This window comes from Erinaceus europaeus, chromosome 12, assembly GCF_950295315.1.
Source record: "Erinaceus europaeus chromosome 12, mEriEur2.1, whole genome shotgun sequence".
Taxonomy (NCBI): Eukaryota; Metazoa; Chordata; class Mammalia; order Eulipotyphla; family Erinaceidae; genus Erinaceus; species Erinaceus europaeus.
The window spans coordinates 85,919,972-85,937,463 of record NC_080173.1 but is presented as its reverse complement, the minus strand read 5'-3'; the positions used below and the strand labels follow the sequence as shown (position 1 = coordinate 85,937,463).

Genomic DNA, 17,492 nt, shown 5'->3' with positions numbered 1-17,492 from the left:
TTCATAACTCAGGAACCAACTGTGCTTCCTCCTTTCCTCCCTGGGCTGACACAGGGTTCTCTTCTGCCCCTGCCCTAGGATTGGGTGACTGCCTCTCACCAAGGATTATGGGATTTAAATGTCTGATTTAGTAAGCCTGAGCCTCTGGGGGTAGCCATCTGCTCCAGAGGAAAGGGGCAGGGTACCTGGGTCCCAGAGGGAAAAGTGAGTGGGTATTCTGAGATGAAGTAGGAGGCCTGACAGCTGGGGTCCTGGGGGGGAGTGGGAGCAGCTAAGGTGAGAGCTGGGGTGTGGGGCAGGGGCTTCCCGGCATCCCCTCATACTGGGCCTTACGCCAAGCACTTGAATGAATTGAAGCTTTAAACTCTGCCAGGAAAACCTTTCAAAGGGTTTCTTGGGGTGGGGAGCAAAGTCGAGGTTGGGGAGCTCAGCAGCACCCCCAATGTTGCTCTGTGTTGCCAGCTCCCAGGGAGGGGGGCTGGGGGCAGCTCTGCCTGAGCTGACTGGGGTGGGAGGTGGGGGGAGACCAGGGGACAGGGCCTGCCCTGCTTCCTCCCTGGGGGCAGAGAGCTGCTAAGCTCCAGGGGGTGTTTCTTGAGCTACTGTCCTAAGTTTACCAGCCTGGATCAATGTGTCCATGGGTGTCCCTTCCCTGGATCTGAGCACTGGGATCCAAAACTGACTGTGAAGCCAGCAGCCTTGTTGCCTCAGCTACCTTTCTCCATCTCCCCACCCACCAAGGCCTTGGCAAAGGCTGGAAATGTATTCCCTTTCTCCCTTTCCTCGTTCCCCAAACAGGTCACCTTGAAATTGCCTCCTGACAAGAGCTCAGCAACCCTTTTCTCACATTTCCTTAGACTGTGACCCACCCTCCCTGTTTTCCTCTTGGTGCTACTCCTTCAAAAAGCAACTCATCTCTGTTGGTCCCCTTGTGAGTTAATAGATGACTGGACTGAGACCTGGATTTTCAGGTCAGCTCTATGAACTGTGTGATTTTTTTTCTTTGTTGTTGCCAGGGCATCACTATTCTAAGCCAACATTTTTTTTTTTTTTGCCTCCATTGTTAGCGGTGGGGCTCAGTGCCTGCACCATGAATGCACTGCTCCTGGAGGCCATTTTTTCCATTGTTGTTGCTGTGATTGTTGTTGCTGCTGTCATTGGATAGGACAGAAAGAAACTGAGAGAGGAGGGAAAGAAAGACCTGCAGACCTGCTTCACCACTTGTGAAGCATATCCCCTACAGGTGGGGAGCTGTGGGCTTGAACACGGATCTTGGAGCTAGTCCTTGCACTTTGTACTATGTGTGCTTAACCCTGTGCACCACCACCTGCCCCCTCTCCAATTTTTTAACTTTATCTATTTATGTGTTGATTGATAGAGACTAATTGAATGGGTAGGGGAGAAAGAGACCTGAGACACCTGGAGCACTATTTCACTACATGGGAACTTCCCCCTTGCAGGTGGGGAGCAGGGGCTTGAACTTGGATCTTTAATCAAGGTAACATGTATTCTCTAAAGGTTGTATCACTTGAGGCCAACTTTCTGAGATAAGGCAGGCAAGATAGCATAACAGTTATGTAAAAAGATTTGTAGGTGTCTATCTTCCCCTCCTCTCTCAATTTCTCTCTGTCCTATCCAATTAAAAAAAAAAAAAAAAAAAAAAGGCCGGGAGTCTGGCGTTAGTGCAGCCGGTTAAGCACAAGTGTCACAAAGCACAAGGATCAGTGTTAAGGATCCCGTTTGAGCCCCTGACTTCCCACCTATAGGGGAGTCACTTCACAAGCGGTGAAGCAGGTCTGCAGGTGTCTGTCTATCTTTCTCTCCCCTTCTCTGTCTTCCCCTCCTCTCCATTTCTCTCTGTCCTATCTAACAACGACCACATCAATAACAACAACAATAAAAAAGGAGGGGGGGGGAGTCGGGCTGTAGCGCAGCGGGTTAAGCGCAGGTGGCGCAAAGCGCAAGGACCGGAATAAGGATCCCGGTTCGAACCCCGGCTCCCCACCTGCAGGGGAGTCGCTTCACAGGCGGTGAAGCAGGTCTGCAGGTGTCTATCTTTCTCTCCCCCTCTCTGTCTTCCCCTCCTCTCTCCATTTCTCTCTGTCCTATCCAACAACGACGACAACAACAATAATAACTACAACAATAAAAAAAACAACAAGGGCAACAAAAGGGAATAAATAAATAAAATAAAATAAAAAAAAAAAGGAGGGGGGAATAAAAAAATTGGGGGGTTGGGCGGTAGTGCAGTGGGTTAAGTGCACGTGGTGCAAAGCGCAAGGACCTGGTTGGAGCAAAGCGCAAGATCCTGGTTCGAGCCCTCTGCACCCCGCCTGTAGGGGAGTCGCTTCACAAGCGGTGAAGCAGGTCTGCAGGTGTCTTTCCCCCTCTCTGTCTTCCCCTCCTCCCTCCATTTCTCTCTGGCCTATCCAACAACAAAAACATCACTAACAATAATAAACACAACAAGGGCAACAAAAGGGGAAAAAATGGCCTCCAGGAGCAGTGGATTCAGTGCCAGCACCAAGCCCCAGCAATAACCCTGAGGCAAAAAAAAAAAATTTCATGCCTGAAACACCAAAGTCCCAGGTTCACTCCCCCACTCCACCATAAGCCATAGCTGAGTAGTGCTGTGGTCTATGGCTTTGTCTCTATCTCTCATTAAAATAAGACAAATAAAAGATAGACAGAGACCATAGCATGGAAGCTTCCCCAGTGCCACAGTATCCCCGTGTGTACCCAGGCATAAGCGTTGAGACCACACAAGAGGAAGCAGGCACCCTCCCACATGAGCTTTCACCAACCCTGAGCTACCTGCTTTCAGTTATCTCTCTGTCTAGTCAACAGATACTCACGTGTGTCTTACTGTGTACCTGGCACTGTTCTAAACTCTGGAGGGGCTTTTGGCAGGCATGACCCCTGCCCTCAAGCTCACAAAAGTCCAAGTTCTGTTAACACCCCCCCCTCCCCAGGTAAGCGATAAAAAACTTATCTGGGAGTCAGGCCATAGCGCAGCGGGTTAAATGCAGGTGGCGCAAAGCGCAAGGACTGGCTCAAGGATCTCATTCGAGCCCCCTGGCTCCCCACCTGCAGGGGAGTCACTCCACAAGCGGTGAAGCAGATCAGCAGGTGTCTATCTTTCTCTCCCCCTCCTCTTACCCTCCTCTCTCCATTTCTCTCTGTCCTATCCAACAATAATAAGTACAACAATAAAACAAGGGCAACAAAAGGGAACACATGGGTGTCCGGTGGTAGCACAGCAGGTTAAGCGCACGTGGCGCAAAGCGCCAGGACCAGCGTAAGGATCCTGGTTCGAGCCCCCCACTCCCCACATGTAGGGGAGTTGCTTCACAAGCGGTGAAGCAGGTCTGCAGGTGTCTGTCTGCCTTTCCCCTCTCTGTCTTCCCCCTCTTCCATTTCTCTCTGCCCTAACAATGACAACATCAATAACAACAACAACAACAAAAGGGCAACAAAAGGGAAAATAAATATTTTTTAAAAATATTTAAAGGGAATACATAAATATTTTTTTCAAAAAAACTTACCTTCCTGATTTCAGGAACATGGATTCAGAAGAACTAACAAATGTACAGCTCCCTCTACCCCCTAGTATATATTTCTGACCAGAGCACTGTCCAGTTCTGGCACATGTGGCACCTGGGATTGACCTGAGGCCTTGGAACCTCAGGTATTAGTCTATTATATAAATAAATCATTCTGGGCTGAGGATATAACAGTTTAATTGCCACCAGGGTTATCACTGGAGCTTAGTGTTGGCACTACAAATCCACTATTGCCAATAGTTATTTTTTTAAACTTTTTTTTTTGGTTTTTTAAAATATTTATTTATTCTCTTTTGTTGTTTTATTGTTGTTGTTGTTGAATAGGGACACAGAGAAATGAAGAGAGGAGGTGAAGGCAGAGGGAGAGAGAAAGACACCTGCAGACCTGCTTTACCGCTTGTGAAGCAACTCCTCGGCAGGTGGGGAGCTGAGGGCTTGGAGCAGGAAACTTACACTAGTGTTTGAGCTTTGCGCCACGTGCATTTAACCCACTGCTACCACCCAACTCCCATCCTTTTTTTTTTTAATTAATTGTTTTTTTTGCCTCCAGGGTTATTGCCGGGGCTCGGTGCCTGTACTACAAATCCACTGCTCCTGGAGGCCATTTTTCCCTCTTTGTTGCCCTTGTTGTTAATCGTTGTTTTTAGAGTTGTTGTCATTGTTGAATAGGTCAGAGAGATCAAGAGAGGAGGGGAAGACAGAGAAGGGGAGAGAAAGACACCTGCAGACCTGCTTCACCGGTTGTGAAGTGACCCCCCTGCAGGTGGGGAGCCAGGGGGTTTGAATGGGGGTCTTTACACTGGTCTTTGCGCTTTGTGCCACCTGTGCTTAACCCGCTGCGCTACCGCCCGGCCCCCTATTTTTTCCTTTTTATTTGATAGGACAGAGTAACTGAGAGGAAAAGGGGAGATAGAGAGGGATAGTGATAGAACACCTGCAGATCTGCTCCACTGACTGTGAAGCTTTCCTCTGCAGGCAGGGAGTGGGGGAATCCTAGATTAGAATTTTTTTAAATACTTGTTTTCCTTTTCTTTGCCCTTGTTTATATTGTTGTTGTAGTTAATATTGCTGTTACTGATGTCATTGTTGTTGGATAAGACAGAGAGAAATGGAGAGAGAAGTGGGAGAGAAAGACACCTGCAGACCTGCTTCACCACCTGTGAAGTGACTCTCCTGCAGATGGGAAGCTGGGGGATCAAACCGGGATCCTTACGCTGGTCCTTGTGCTTCGCACCACGTGCACTTAACTTGGTGTACTACCGCCCGACTCCCATATTTTTCTTTCTTTTTTTGTGTGTGATTAATAGTAGGTTACAAGGTTGTATGTAGGATTACAGTGTAGTTCCACACCCATCACCAAAGTTCTGTGTCTCCACTCTCCCACCTCCCAAAGATAACCACCAGAGTCCTCACTAGTCACTGCTCAGTTCTGATTTATGGTTGGTGGTGCTGGGGATTGAATCTGGAATCAGTCATTCCCCCGCTCCCCGCCTTCGCAAGCAGTGAAGCAGGTCTGTAAGTGTCTCTCTCTCCCTCTCTGTCTCCCCCTTCCCTCTCAGTTTCTCTCTGTCCTATCAAATGAAAAGGAAAAAAATGACTATTGGGAATAGTTCTCATTGTTTGCTTGGTTTTGTTCTTGTTTTATTGGGTTCATGAATATCTCTAGATTGTACATTACTGAACAAACTCTATTTTTTAATAGAGGATGAGAGCCAGAGAGGGAGAAAGAGACAGAAGGGGAGAGACCTGCAGCACTGCTCCGCTGCTCAGGAAGCTTCCCCTCTGCAGGGAGGGATCAGGGCCTTGAACACAGATTCTCTGCCACTACCTGGCCCCACCCCTGTGATCTTATAATCTTGTAAACCACTGTTAAATCACTAATATAAATAAATGTAAAACACCGGGTTAAGAAAACAGTGCGAAGTGCAAGGATCCTGGTTCGAGCCCCCTGGTGAAGCAGGTCTGCAGGTGTCTATCTTTCTCTCCCCCTCTTTGTCTTTCCCTCCTCTCAATTTCTCTCAGTCCTACCCAACAAGAAAACAGATTGATTTCTGGTTCTTTCTTCTCCAATCTTTCTAATTAAAAAAAAAAAAAATCTTAAAAAAAAATTCAGGGCAGAAGAAATAGCTTAATGGTTATGCAAATAGACTCTCATGCCTGAGGCTCCAAAGTCCCAGGTTCAATCCTCTGCACCACCATAAGCCAGAGCTGAGCAGTGCTCTGGTAAAAAAAAAAAAAAAAAAAAAAAAAAAAAAAAAAAAAGTCCAAAAACAAATTTAGGACAGGGGAGTTGGGCGGTAGCTCAGTGGGTTAGGCGCAAGTGGTGCCAAGCACAAGGACCAGCATAAGGATCCTGGTTCGAGCCCCTGGTTCCCCACCTGCAGGGGAGTCGCTTCACAAGCGGTGAAGCAGGTCTGCAGGTGTCTGTCTTTCTCTCCCCCTCTCTGTCTTCCCCTCCTCTCTCCATTTCTCCATTTCTCTCTGTCCTATCCAACAGCGACTTAACATCAGTAACAACAATAGTAACTGTAACAATAAAAAACAAGGGCAACAAAAGGGAATATAGAAATAAGTAAATATATATATATTTTTTTAATTTAGGACAGGGGATAGGGAGGTGGCACATGGATTAAGTACACATAGTACAAAGTGCAAGGATCTGCTCAAGGATCCTGGTTTGAGCCCTGGCTCCCCACCTGCAGGGGATTCCCCTCACAAGTAGTGAAACAGGTCTGCTGGTGTCTGTCTTTCTCTTCCCCTCTGAATTTCTCTCTGTCCTTTCCAGTAAAGTGGACAATTAAAAATGGGTAATTCACTTTAGAATCTGCCCATATGGGGGGCAGGCCGGTGGTGCACCTGGTTGAGTGCACATGTTTCAGTGCTCAAGGATTCTGGTTCAAGCCCTCAATACCCACCTGCAGGTGGGAAGCTTCACAAGTGTTAAAGCAGTGCTGCAGGTGTCTCTGTCTCTCTCCTCTAATTTCTCTCTGTCTCTATCCAATAAATAAATAAATAAAATATGTTTCTAAAAAGAACCTGCCCATACTCCCTCTGTGTGACCTTTTCACTAACTTGTTACTTTTCCCATTTCAATAAATATGACCAGCTCAATCCACCCTGAAATCCGCTATACTCCCTCTGAGTGTGTATTTTCACTTTACTCTCCCCCAATAACTTTGATCTGTCACTTAATAACAGTGAATTAATGAAAAAGCTGGCTCAGAGCTGCAACCATGTATCAACTATACTATAAACACTCCTCCATAAAATAGAGGAAAACAAAGTTTTGATATAAAAAACAGAAGAAGCTATCACACATGTATAAAACTCAGCACTGAGGGGAGTCGGGCTGTAGCGCAGCGGGTTAAGCGCAGGTGGCGCAAAGCACAAGGACCGGCATAAGGATCCCAGTTCGAACCCCGGCTCCCCACCTGCAGGGGAGTCGCTTCACAGGCGGTGAAGCAGGTCTGCAGGTGTCTATCTTTCTCTCCTCCTCTCTGTCTTCCCCTCCTCTCTCCATTTCTCTCTGTCCTATCCAACAACGACAACAACAATAATAACTACAACAATAAAACAACAAGGGCAACAAAAGGGAATAAATAAAATAAATATTAAAAAAAAACAGCACTGAGAGAAAAAAAAAAAAGGTCAGAAGAGAATTATAGTTCTTTCAGGTGACACAAGAAATTTACGAAGTGAGATCTACAAAAATACATACCAGTATGGTCTGGGAGGTGGCACAGTGGATAAAGCACTGGACTCTCAAACATGAGGTCCTGACCTAAGTTCAATTCCCGTCAGCACATGTACCAGAATGATGTCTGGTTCTCTCTCTCTTGATATATACATATATAATTTTTTTTTTTTTTTTGCCTCCAGAGTTATCGCTGGGGCTCAGTGCCTGCACTACGAATCCACTGCTCCTGGAGGCCTTTTTTCTCATTTTGTTGCCCTTGTTATTGTTACTGTTACTGTTGCTATTGCTATTGTTGTTGCTTGACAGGAGAGGAATTGAGAGAGGAGGGGAAGACAGAAGGGGAAAGAAAGATAGACACCTACAGACCTGCTTCACCACTTGCAAAGCACCCCCCTGCAGGTGGGGAGCCAGGGGCTCGAACTGTGATCCTTATGCCGGTCCTTGCAATTAGCACCATGTGTGCTTAACCCACTGTGCTACCACCTGGCCCCCCTCCTATATTTCTCATTAATAAATAAATAAATATATATATGCATATATATATATTATAATCCAATTTTGCTATAACAAAGAAAGCCCAGTGACCTTTGTGTCTGCATGCTTGTGTATGTGTACTTGTGTACTACACATTCATGACAAAAACTGCATCTAAGGGCCAGGTGGTGAAGCACCTGGTTGAGCACACATGTTACAATGTGCAAGGACCCAGGTTCGAGCCCCTGGTCCCCACCTGCAGGGGAAGCTTTGTGAGTGTTGTGAGTGCTTCAGGTGCTTCTCTCCCTGTCTTCCCCTTCCTTTGGATTTCTGGCTGTCAATCCAGTAAATAAAGATAATAAAAATTATGTCTAGTGGTCTGGGGGGTGGCGCAGTGGATAAAACATTGGATTCTCAACCATGAGGTCTTGAGTTAGATCCCCGGCAGCATATATACCAGAGCGATGTCTGGTTCTTTCTCTCCTATCTTTCTCATGAATAAATAAATAAATTCTTTTAAAAAATTATGTCTATACATATGCATTAGCACTAAAGATATGCCTCAGGGTAAATACTAAGAGTCACTTATTGTAAGCAAAAGCAAGCCCCAAGAAAATAACATTCATCCTAAGCCCATCCTCACACTCATATACCCTACTGAACACTGAATAGACACATACATCTGCCCTTTTTTCCGTGCTTGTATTTTTACACAAATTTTATAAAATTTTAATTTTACAAAATTACAATCATATAGTTCATACTGTTGTAAGATCAGCTTTGCCAACCCTTCTCATCTGTCTGCAGACATTTGCTGATGATACTCTCTCTCCCATGTCACCCCATCCTTGAAGTCTAAGAAACCTTCCCTTCAAAAGACCCAGCAAAGGGTGACTGATTGCTCCCAGCCTTGTTATCAACCACTGTTTCCATTTCCTTGAAACATATTAGGGCTACCTAATGATAGAGTTTCTTCTATGCACCTCAATTCTTCTGTTATTAGAGGGAGCTCCTTGGGGGCAGGAACTCTGCCTCTTTCACAAGCCTCCATGGTGCCTAGACTGCACATAGTAGGCACTTTATACACATCATTGTACTTAAGGATGCAGGCTTCCTGATTCTCTTGTGTTGAGTGATCCAACCCAAAGCAAATATAGCAGAATGATCTAGGAAGTGATGCTTGAATACTGGAAGGAGCCAAAACTAGGGAATGGCAGCCCTTCCTCCCAGGTCCTAAGTAACTCCTGGGTCACCCCAATCCATCTACCCCCTTTCCAGGGCTCTCCCAAGTTCTAGGAAAAGAACCAGCCACACACAGAGCTCCTTGTATGATATATATTCATATATATATAATTGTTCTCATTTTATTGTACTTTATCCTTTTTACAGTAGATCTGACATAGGCATTAAATAACTGCAGGGAGAGATCACTGAGAAGGGGAGTGCAGGAAAACATGGGGACCCACAGAGAAGGGACACAGCTCCAGTAAGAGAGAAGGGGAAAGATACTTCCGTGGGTGGAGTGTGGGAGCTGCAGCATCAAAGCAGAAAAGGGAGGTTAGAGCCCTGGGGTGTGGGGGTTGAGGAATGAAAAGATGGGAGAAGAAAGAGTTAAAAATGCCTCTAAAACCTCAGAATGCCTGAGGTCCCTCATTTAACATTCTATGGGACTTTTTAAAAAGGCAAAGGGGTCTAAAGGAGAGGGGCCAAAAAATTCAGAGACTAGACTTGGAGGGTGTATTTGTGGATGGGGGGAGACAAGGGATTTGCAACATTCAGGCTGACATGCAGAAGAGAGAGGAAGTAGTTAGCTGATAACTTGCTAGGAACAGCCCTGGAGAGGATGGTGGGGGCAGATCTGGGCCCTGGGGAAAGAGGTGGAATAGTCCCACAGCTAGCTGAGTTTCCAAGGTGGCCACTGGGGACCAGGCCAAAACAGCTGCCCCTCCCCCCAGACTCCCTGGGAAATGGATCTTGCAGGATATTCTGGGAAAGCTAGCAGGGGGAAGGGCGCCATAGCAAAAACAAAGTGGATATTCAGCCTAGATCAGTCCCGCCCTCCCTGAGGAGTGCCTACTTGGGTAATAGAAGGGACCAGGAAGAAAAATTTCAAAAACCAACTAGGACTTCTCTTCTACAGGGCCCCTAATGCCCAGATCATGCAGTCATCATAGGGTGAGAAGCCGAAGGTACCAGGAAACAAGGAAAAGTCACAGAGCCACCTCGTTCTCAATTCCTAGTGGCTGGGCTGCATTTCGAGAGGGTGTGGAGATGGCGAGAAGATGGGAAAAGACCTGCCAGAAGAGCAGGGGGAGTAAGAAACCAAGACGGGAGATCACGGTGGTTACACCAAAATGTTTCATGCCTGAGGATGCAGGGTCCCAAGTTTAATCCCCAAACACCACCATGAGCCATAGCTGAGCAGTGCTTTCATAAAAAAATAAAAATAAAAAAGTCAGGACTGTATAGTTGGAGAGAAAGTAAGAGATAGGGAAGATGTCAGAAGATGAGTGCAGGAGTGGAGGAACAGGATACCACACTGCTATGTGTGTGAGAGAGAAGGCAGCTGAGTGGACATTTTCTACAGTTGTCAGAGAGCAGGAGGGTAACTTACAGATACACCTCACTCACAGTTATACCAGTACTAGCAAGGCTCCTAATGCCTCGGCGACCATTCTGGGACCCCGTCTCCCTGTCTGACTGAGTTAGGGTTGGGAGAAGATGGCAGGAAAGTGCATAGCCAGGGAATCACAACAGACATCAGGCTGGGTTCAGAAGTAAAAGAAAAGGGTGTGGGGCTCAGACAAGTCATAGTTCTGCTCCAAAAAAAAGATACCTTCGGGGTGGGTGAGAGAGGGATCAGGCAGGGTCAGGGACATTCCAGAAGCATCCATAGGGAAGAAGTGGGGATGGGAGGAAGGGGCCTCAGGTTTTGTTGATTCGGAGTTTGAAGGCCACACGACCAGCGAACTTGTCTCGATCATCGTCTGTGGCAATGTTGGCAGCGTTGATGCGGCACTCCACGTTCACCTCCACATTAGGGGTCACATTCAGGAACTTCACGGCCACAAGGGGTTGTGTGTAGTTCACCTGGGCCAGAGGAGCACTGTGAGGGTCTGAGCTCATGGAACTCAACCGCCTCCCATCGGCCCCCACTCTTCAGAGGAGCCATCAGCCCGGGGCCTCCCCAAGGAACTTACGTGGAACTTTTTGCCGTAGTACGGAAAGTACATCAGGTCAATGTTGCCGTTAGCAGGGAACATGACAAAGTTGCCAAGATTCTCAGCATCGTCATCTCGCTGGTGTGGGGCAGAGGAGGGCAGTTGGGAGAACACGTCAGAGAGGCAGGCGCCCAGGAGTTCACCAGATTTCCCTTTCTTCTTCTTTTAAAATTCTTTTTTAAATCCTTTTTTTAAATTTAAACTTTACTTATTTTATTTGATAGAACAGAGAGAAACTAAGAGGGGAAGGAGATAGAAAGGGAAAGATAAACAGAGACACCTGCAGCACTGCTTCATCACTCATGAGGCTGTTCCCCTGCCGGAGTGGACCAGGGGCTTGAACCTGGGTCCTTATGGTAATACATGTGTTTAACCAGGTGTGTCACCACCCTATCCCCTTTTCTTCTTCTTTTTATTTATTTATATTTTATTTATTTGTTATTAGGTAGAAATAGAGAGAAATGAGGAGGTGGGATTTAGACAGGGAAAGAAACAGATACCTGCAGCACTGTTCACCACTTGCAAAGCTTTCCCCCTGCAGGTGGGGACCAGGAGCTTGAACCTGGATCCTTTTGAACTGTAATGTGAGCCCTTAACCAGGTGCACCACTGCCTGGCCCCTCTTCTTTCTCTCTCTCTTTCTTTCTTTCTTTTTTTTTTTTTTGTTTTTGTTTATTACTAGGGCTTGGTGCTAGCACTACAAATCCACTGCTCCTGAAGGCCATTTTCCCCCCCACTTTATAGCATAGGACAGAGAGTAATTGAGAGAGGAGGGGGAGGTAGAGAGGGAGCAAGATAGACCTACTTCACCACTTGTGAAGCAACCCCACTGCATGTGGGAAGCCGGGGCTCGAACTGGGACCCTTGCGCGAGTCACTGCGCTTCATACTACGTGCACTTAACATGGTGCACCACTACCTGGCCTCCCCTTTTATTCTTCTATCACCCCAAATGATTGTCTCCAATGATTTTCCCTAGGGAGGGGGTATGTGCATGTACAAGAGGGGGTGTCCTGCCACTTTCGTCAGCCTGGGAAGTCCTGAAATGTGTTCTAACAGTGGGGAAACCACTCCCACCCAAAGTTCTTACCCCATCCTTAGGCATTGGTTTCTGCAACAGAGCCAACAAAGAACAGATAAGTGAACAAGGGCTCAGTAGGCAGCAAGGAGGGAGTGAAGGGAGAGAGGCGGAAAGTTTCTAGAGGACAGAGGTAGGGAGTGCGCGGTTCCAAGGACAACTCAGTAGTGGCAAAATGTGCTAACAGACCAGCAGCTATCAGAAAGAGAGGCAGGCAAGATATGCGAGGGAGAGCAGAAGACATGATTTATCAGGTTAGAAAGGAAAAAGGGAAAGGGAAAGGGTGAGGGAGAGACACCAGAGGTCAGGTGGAATGGGGGGGGTGTCTATCCACACAAGAGCAGGTTTCTGCATCCTAGAGAGACACAAGAGGGTTGGGATACTCTTGGGGTCTGGACTAGGTTGACACCCACTCTTACCCCTTTGTCCCTAAGGTGATGGGGCCTCTGGGAATAAAGGAGATGGGGAAAGATGGATGCATTCTGTGGAAACCAGGAGGTTCAAGCATGTGGGCAGGTCATGCAATGACCTAGTAGACTCACCTTCCCTACACAGGTAACATTCATGCTCTGGTTTGCTCCTGCATAGAAGTTGATGACCTGGTGTGAGGAAAGCATATAGTAAAGGGCAGAGACAGACATCAAAGACACAAGCATGCAATCTTCCAGCTATGAATTTCAGTCTCCAATGGCCTGATCATTCTTGTTCTCTCAGTTACTAAAACATCTAAAATTCTCTGATGACCAGTGGCCCCAGCTCCCTCCTCTGTTCTCTGTTCTTCCTGGGTACCAAGTTTATAGTTACCCGGTTCATCTTGATGAAAACACAGGGTTGACCAGTGCTGTAACCATAGTGGGTGGGGTCCCCGATGCCAGAGCATTCGCCCAATTGGGTGCGGTTGAACTGGCAGGCACGTTTCGGGTAGTTGAGGACCCCGTTATCTGGCTGCTCGTAATAGCGCCCAGGGCGGCAAATGTCATTCTTCTGGGCTTGGATGGAGTCGTTGTAAGCTAAGGAGGTGGGAAAGAGCCACAAGTCTGATATATTTTTTTAATATTTTATTTATTAATGATAAAGACAGGAGGAGAGAGAGAAAGAGCTAGACATCACTTTGGCACATGTGCTGCAGGGGATTGAACTCAGAACCTCATGCTTGAGAGTCCAGCGCTTTATCCACTGTGCCATCTCCCAGACCACTAAAGTCTAATATTCTGCTTTTGGGTCCCCAATCCTCAGTCCAAGTTCCAGGATATCACCAGTCCCCGTCCCCCTCACTCACGTTCCAAGAACTTGTTGAGCTTCTGAACATACTGGTCCCAGCTTCCAGTGTCACTGACATTTACAACGACATCAAGGTTCTCAGTCTTGGGACGAATCATCAAGCCTACAGCCCACAAGGGCAGCAGTGGAGACACATATAAGATGAAAAATCAAACACAAGGAAAACAACATACATGTACTTAGGAGAAGAGCTCCTGTGAACATCTATCTGCCACCTTCCAATCATGTAGCTCTCAGTTTAGAAATAGGAAAGACAGACTGCAAAAACTTCCTGGTGCCTGGAGATGGCTCCCCCAGCACATGCACTGCCAACCTCAAAGACCAGTGACTGTTCCAACTTTGCCACTACATGGGAGCCTCATGGCACCAGGAGAAGCACCACAGATAGTGAAGCAGTACTGTGATATCTCTCCCTCTCTTTTCAATCTACAGTAGAAAGAATGAAAAAGCTGGCCCAAGAGTGGTGGCCTTTCAAATGCTTGCGGCCCTGACAATACACACATGCATGCACGCATGCACAAAATGACCGGGTCATCAGAACAACAGGTCTGAGAACTGAGTCTGTGAGTTCCTTTGGGGGACGTGGGGCCAAACTACAGTTGGAATGACTGGTAGGAGAGACTCAACACTCACCTGGTGTGGCCAGTCGGTCCTGGTACTTAGGGGTATGATCAGAAACAGTCTGCAACATCACCCACATGGTGAGGGTGAACATGGCTGTGAGGAAGCCATAGAAGACAAGGTAGAAGAGGAGGATAAAAGCTAGGGAGGAGAAAGAGATACAAAGTCAGCAGGTTCCAAGTTTCCTGCCATGACCCCACATACCCCACACCCCTTCTACCCTCTCAGGTTCTGAACTGAAAATAGACTGCAGAACCTCGGGGATATCTTAGAGTCCTCCCCTGGGAGTAAAATGAGACAAGATGGAAACAGGCAGTTGTGTCTGGATCCTAACCATAAATCCCAGCCCCCCACCCCATCCCCGGCCGTGTCCTAGGGCACAGCAAAGCTGAACTTCGTGGAGGCTATGAGAGACCTAAAGTCCCGTTGCTCAGACAACTCCAAGTATATGTGGAAGGCACTTTGCCTCAGATTACAGTCCCAATTCTTCAACTATTGATGGCCCTGAGAAGGCACAACATCTGTTTAGTTCTGTGTTGGTGTCATGCTTAAAGCCATCTTTGAGTAACTTATTATTATTATTATTTTTTTAAACCAGAGCACTGCTCAGCTCTGGCTTATGGTGGAGCAGGGGATTGAACCTGGGACTTTGGAGCCTCAAACAGGAGAGCCTATTTGCATAACCATTGTGCTATCTACCTCTGCCCTGAGCAACTTTTTTTAAAAAAGATTTTATTTATTTATTCATGAGCAATGATAGGAGAGAGAGAAAGAACCAGATATCACTCTGGTACACATGCTACCAGGGATTGAACCCAGGACCTTATGCTTGAGAGTCCAAAGCCTTACCCACTGTGCCACCTGGACCACATGCTACCCTGAGCAACTTTTAAAGCTGGTACTGGCCACCATTCACAACCAAACTCATTCCATTCTTTTGAGTGAGGACCTTCATACTCAAAGAGCAAAATCTCTCTCCTGACGCCCCACTGGAGCCAAACCTTGACTACAGTTTCTGCACAGCTACAAAATCTCTCAGACAGCTGTCCACAACCATCAGCTGTCACCCTACCCCCAATTTATGCACAGCACCCAGCACAGAGGGAGTGGGGTAGAAAGGTAGAGATGCCCACAGAATTTCCACAGAGGTCCTTGGTGAATGGCCACCTGAGTCCATGCTGTTTGCCTTTCCCAGACCCCCAGTCCTCTCATCTCAGAAAACACCTTCCTTGGGAAGCAGTCTCAGATTCCCCCCAGCAATCTTGAGCCCCTCCAAATTCTAGGGCCTGGGCCCCAGTTCCTTGAAGGCAAAGAGGCATTGGCTCCACCTTCAGGGACACTAGGTGGGTGGGCTGATAGAGACAGTGTTCAAATCCAGTGTAAATTGTGTCACACATTGAGTGGCCAACATTCTCACTTCTCAGCTTGACAAACCCTTTGGAAAGAATCCCCAGGCCTCACAGAATTTGCTCCATGGGGGGGGGGGGGTATGGGTGGGGAAGGTCTCAAGATGCCCCAACCTCAGACCCACTCAGTCTGAAGATCTACACATCTCGCCACTAGTGACCACTCCCTCCGCTCCACTCTGAGCTGAACCTCCATTCTGGAAAATCTCCCGTTGCCACCTCTTCCCAATGCCCCCACCCACCCACCAAGCAGTCACAGGAAGCCACCAACGCTCAGGGGTGGGTGGGATGCAAACAACTCCCCCTAGAACGCGACCTTCCAGTACCCTATACACACTTCTCCAAGACCCGCCCCCTCATGAATGTTCCCAGGGTTCAGGGGGTGGGCACCAGCTAAAAATAGCCGGGCTTGGCTAGCTTGGCGAGAGCCAAAGGGAGGGAAGGGACGCTCCTGGGGGAAGCAGGGGACGACTGTGAGAGCCAACCAGCCCCGAGAGGGAGCGCTGGCGCCGTGGCGCGGACACGCGCCCGAGCCCGCGACCCCCCACTCCAGGGGGCGCCACGGGGGGCAGGAAGGCGGCAGTGACCTACTTTCTCCGCCTCCGCAGAGGCCAGCGGGGAGATTAGACTGGCGGCTCGCCCCCTCCCAGCTCCGAGCCCCGCAGGGAGGCCGCAGGAACGGGACCTAGTGCCCCCACCCCGGGCGTCGCCCGCCGAGCCCCCTCCCCTGCAGCCCTCTCACCCCAGCTGGTCCCGGTGCGGCCCATGAACTGGTGCGTCCGCGGGTTCCACACGAACTCCTTCCACTCCTCAACCACCTGCCCGCAGCTCTTCTTCTCTTTCTGGATGACCATCTTGGCAGCAGGGGACCAGTCCCGCGCAGGGCGGGGGGCTGCGGAAAAGCAGGGGTGCGGCGCACTGAAGCCCCCCTCCCCACGCACCCTCCCCACGCGCGGGGAGCAAAGGCTGCGGAGGCGAGGGAGACCTCCCCTCAAATATGCGGTTGCTGCAAAATCCGGGGTGCACGGCCACGCGCAGCCAGTTGCTGTCAGCGCAGCAGCGAAAGCACTGATCCTGGGCCCCCCCTGGCTGCGATGAAAAGGGGGGTGTTGTCAGGGCAGGAGAGGATATAAAAGAGGAAGGGATGAGAATGCAGCTTCACCCCTCCAAAAACAAACAAACAAAAAAACCCTCCTAAAAGTAAAACGAAAAGGGAATGCAGAAGTAGACGGCTGGTAAAACCAAGCGAAGCGCAGAAAAATCGGGGAGCAAAGAGGCAGGGAGAGGTGGGGGAGGGGACCCCCGTGAAATCCGAGATGTGAAGACGGGTGACCGCTCCAAAAGCTCTTCGACAAGTGAAGATTGCAACACCAGTGGTGGCTCGGCCGCGGAGGTGGACTGGGGACGCGCAGTTGGGGTACAGTCAGGGACCGGGGTCCCCCAGACTGCGGCTCCGCTCCCCAGCAGTGCGGGGTCTGCTGGCTCGGCGCTTGGTCTTTATACTCGGCTGCCCTGTGGGTGCCGCCTCCTTCCCACCCCCAGAAGCCCCACCTCCTCGTCGCTGGCCCGGGCGACCTCATGCATATGCAAATATGGAGAGAGGGATTGGGTCGTCTTTGGCAGCCTCTTCGGGCACAGTGTTGTCTTCAGATACCCTCGACCCCGGCGCTGGGTTAGATGCGGTGGGTGGAAGAGATACAAAGCTTGTTTGTCTGGACTGAGTAGTGGAAAGATAACCTCAAAGCGACACTGAGACGGGGAGGGAAGCAGATATGTGCTGAGAGGTGGGGGCCCCAGATAGGGAGTTAGACAGCCAGGAAACAGGACAGAATGTGAAAGGAATAGAGAAAGAATCAGACACCAAGAAAAACAGCTGGAGCAGACCTCCTGAATGCAAGCCGGACCAGGCCACACACAGATGGCTAGGGACGCCAAGGGAGGGCAAGAACTGTTCCTATAGGGGTCTCCCCACCCCCCATCACTGTATCTCCAGCCCCACAAGCCCTCCTCCTACCACCTGCATCTTTCTATTCGGAGGGAGGTTCCCCACCTTCCTCCACCACATCTCTCCCAAAGCCACATCCCAAATCTGGCATTTCCCTGAGGACCCCCGCCCTGCAGCTAGGTTTGCTCATCCCCGAATGTGTTCTTGC

The 17,492-nt window shown here is 48.8% G+C and overlaps 1 protein-coding gene across 1 annotated transcript; it reads right to left on the bottom strand.

Moving 5' to 3' along the window:
* Nucleotides 1–9,055: 9,055 nt before the first annotated feature.
* Nucleotides 9,056–16,821, bottom strand: ATP1B2 (ATPase Na+/K+ transporting subunit beta 2). Its single transcript, XM_007522251.3, has 7 exons — nt 16,082–16,821; nt 13,946–14,074; nt 13,311–13,415; nt 12,836–13,041; nt 12,574–12,630; nt 10,935–11,033; nt 9,056–10,824 (listed from the first exon to the last, which is right to left on the bottom strand). Exons 1-7 carry the CDS (start codon nt 16,191–16,193, stop codon nt 10,660–10,662), a joined length of 873 nt encoding a protein of 290 aa, XP_007522313.1. The 5' UTR covers nt 16,194–16,821; the 3' UTR covers nt 9,056–10,659.
* Between the last annotated feature and the right edge of the window lie 671 nt (nt 16,822–17,492).

Bases quoted from the DNA above. Each gene is read 5' to 3' on its own strand.
- ATP1B2 (XM_007522251.3), bottom strand. From the start codon at position 16,193: ATGGTCATCCAGAAAGAGAAGAAGAGCTGCGGGCAGGTGGTTGAGGAG. The intron at 14,075-16,081 runs GTGAGAGGGCTG...TCTCCTCCCTAG, and splicing joins CCGCACCGGGACCAGCTGGG to CTTTTATCCTCCTCTTCTAC. The intron at 13,416-13,945 runs GTGAGTGTTGAG...TGTGGGCTGTAG, and splicing joins GGACCGACTGGCCACACCAG to GCTTGATGATTCGTCCCAAG.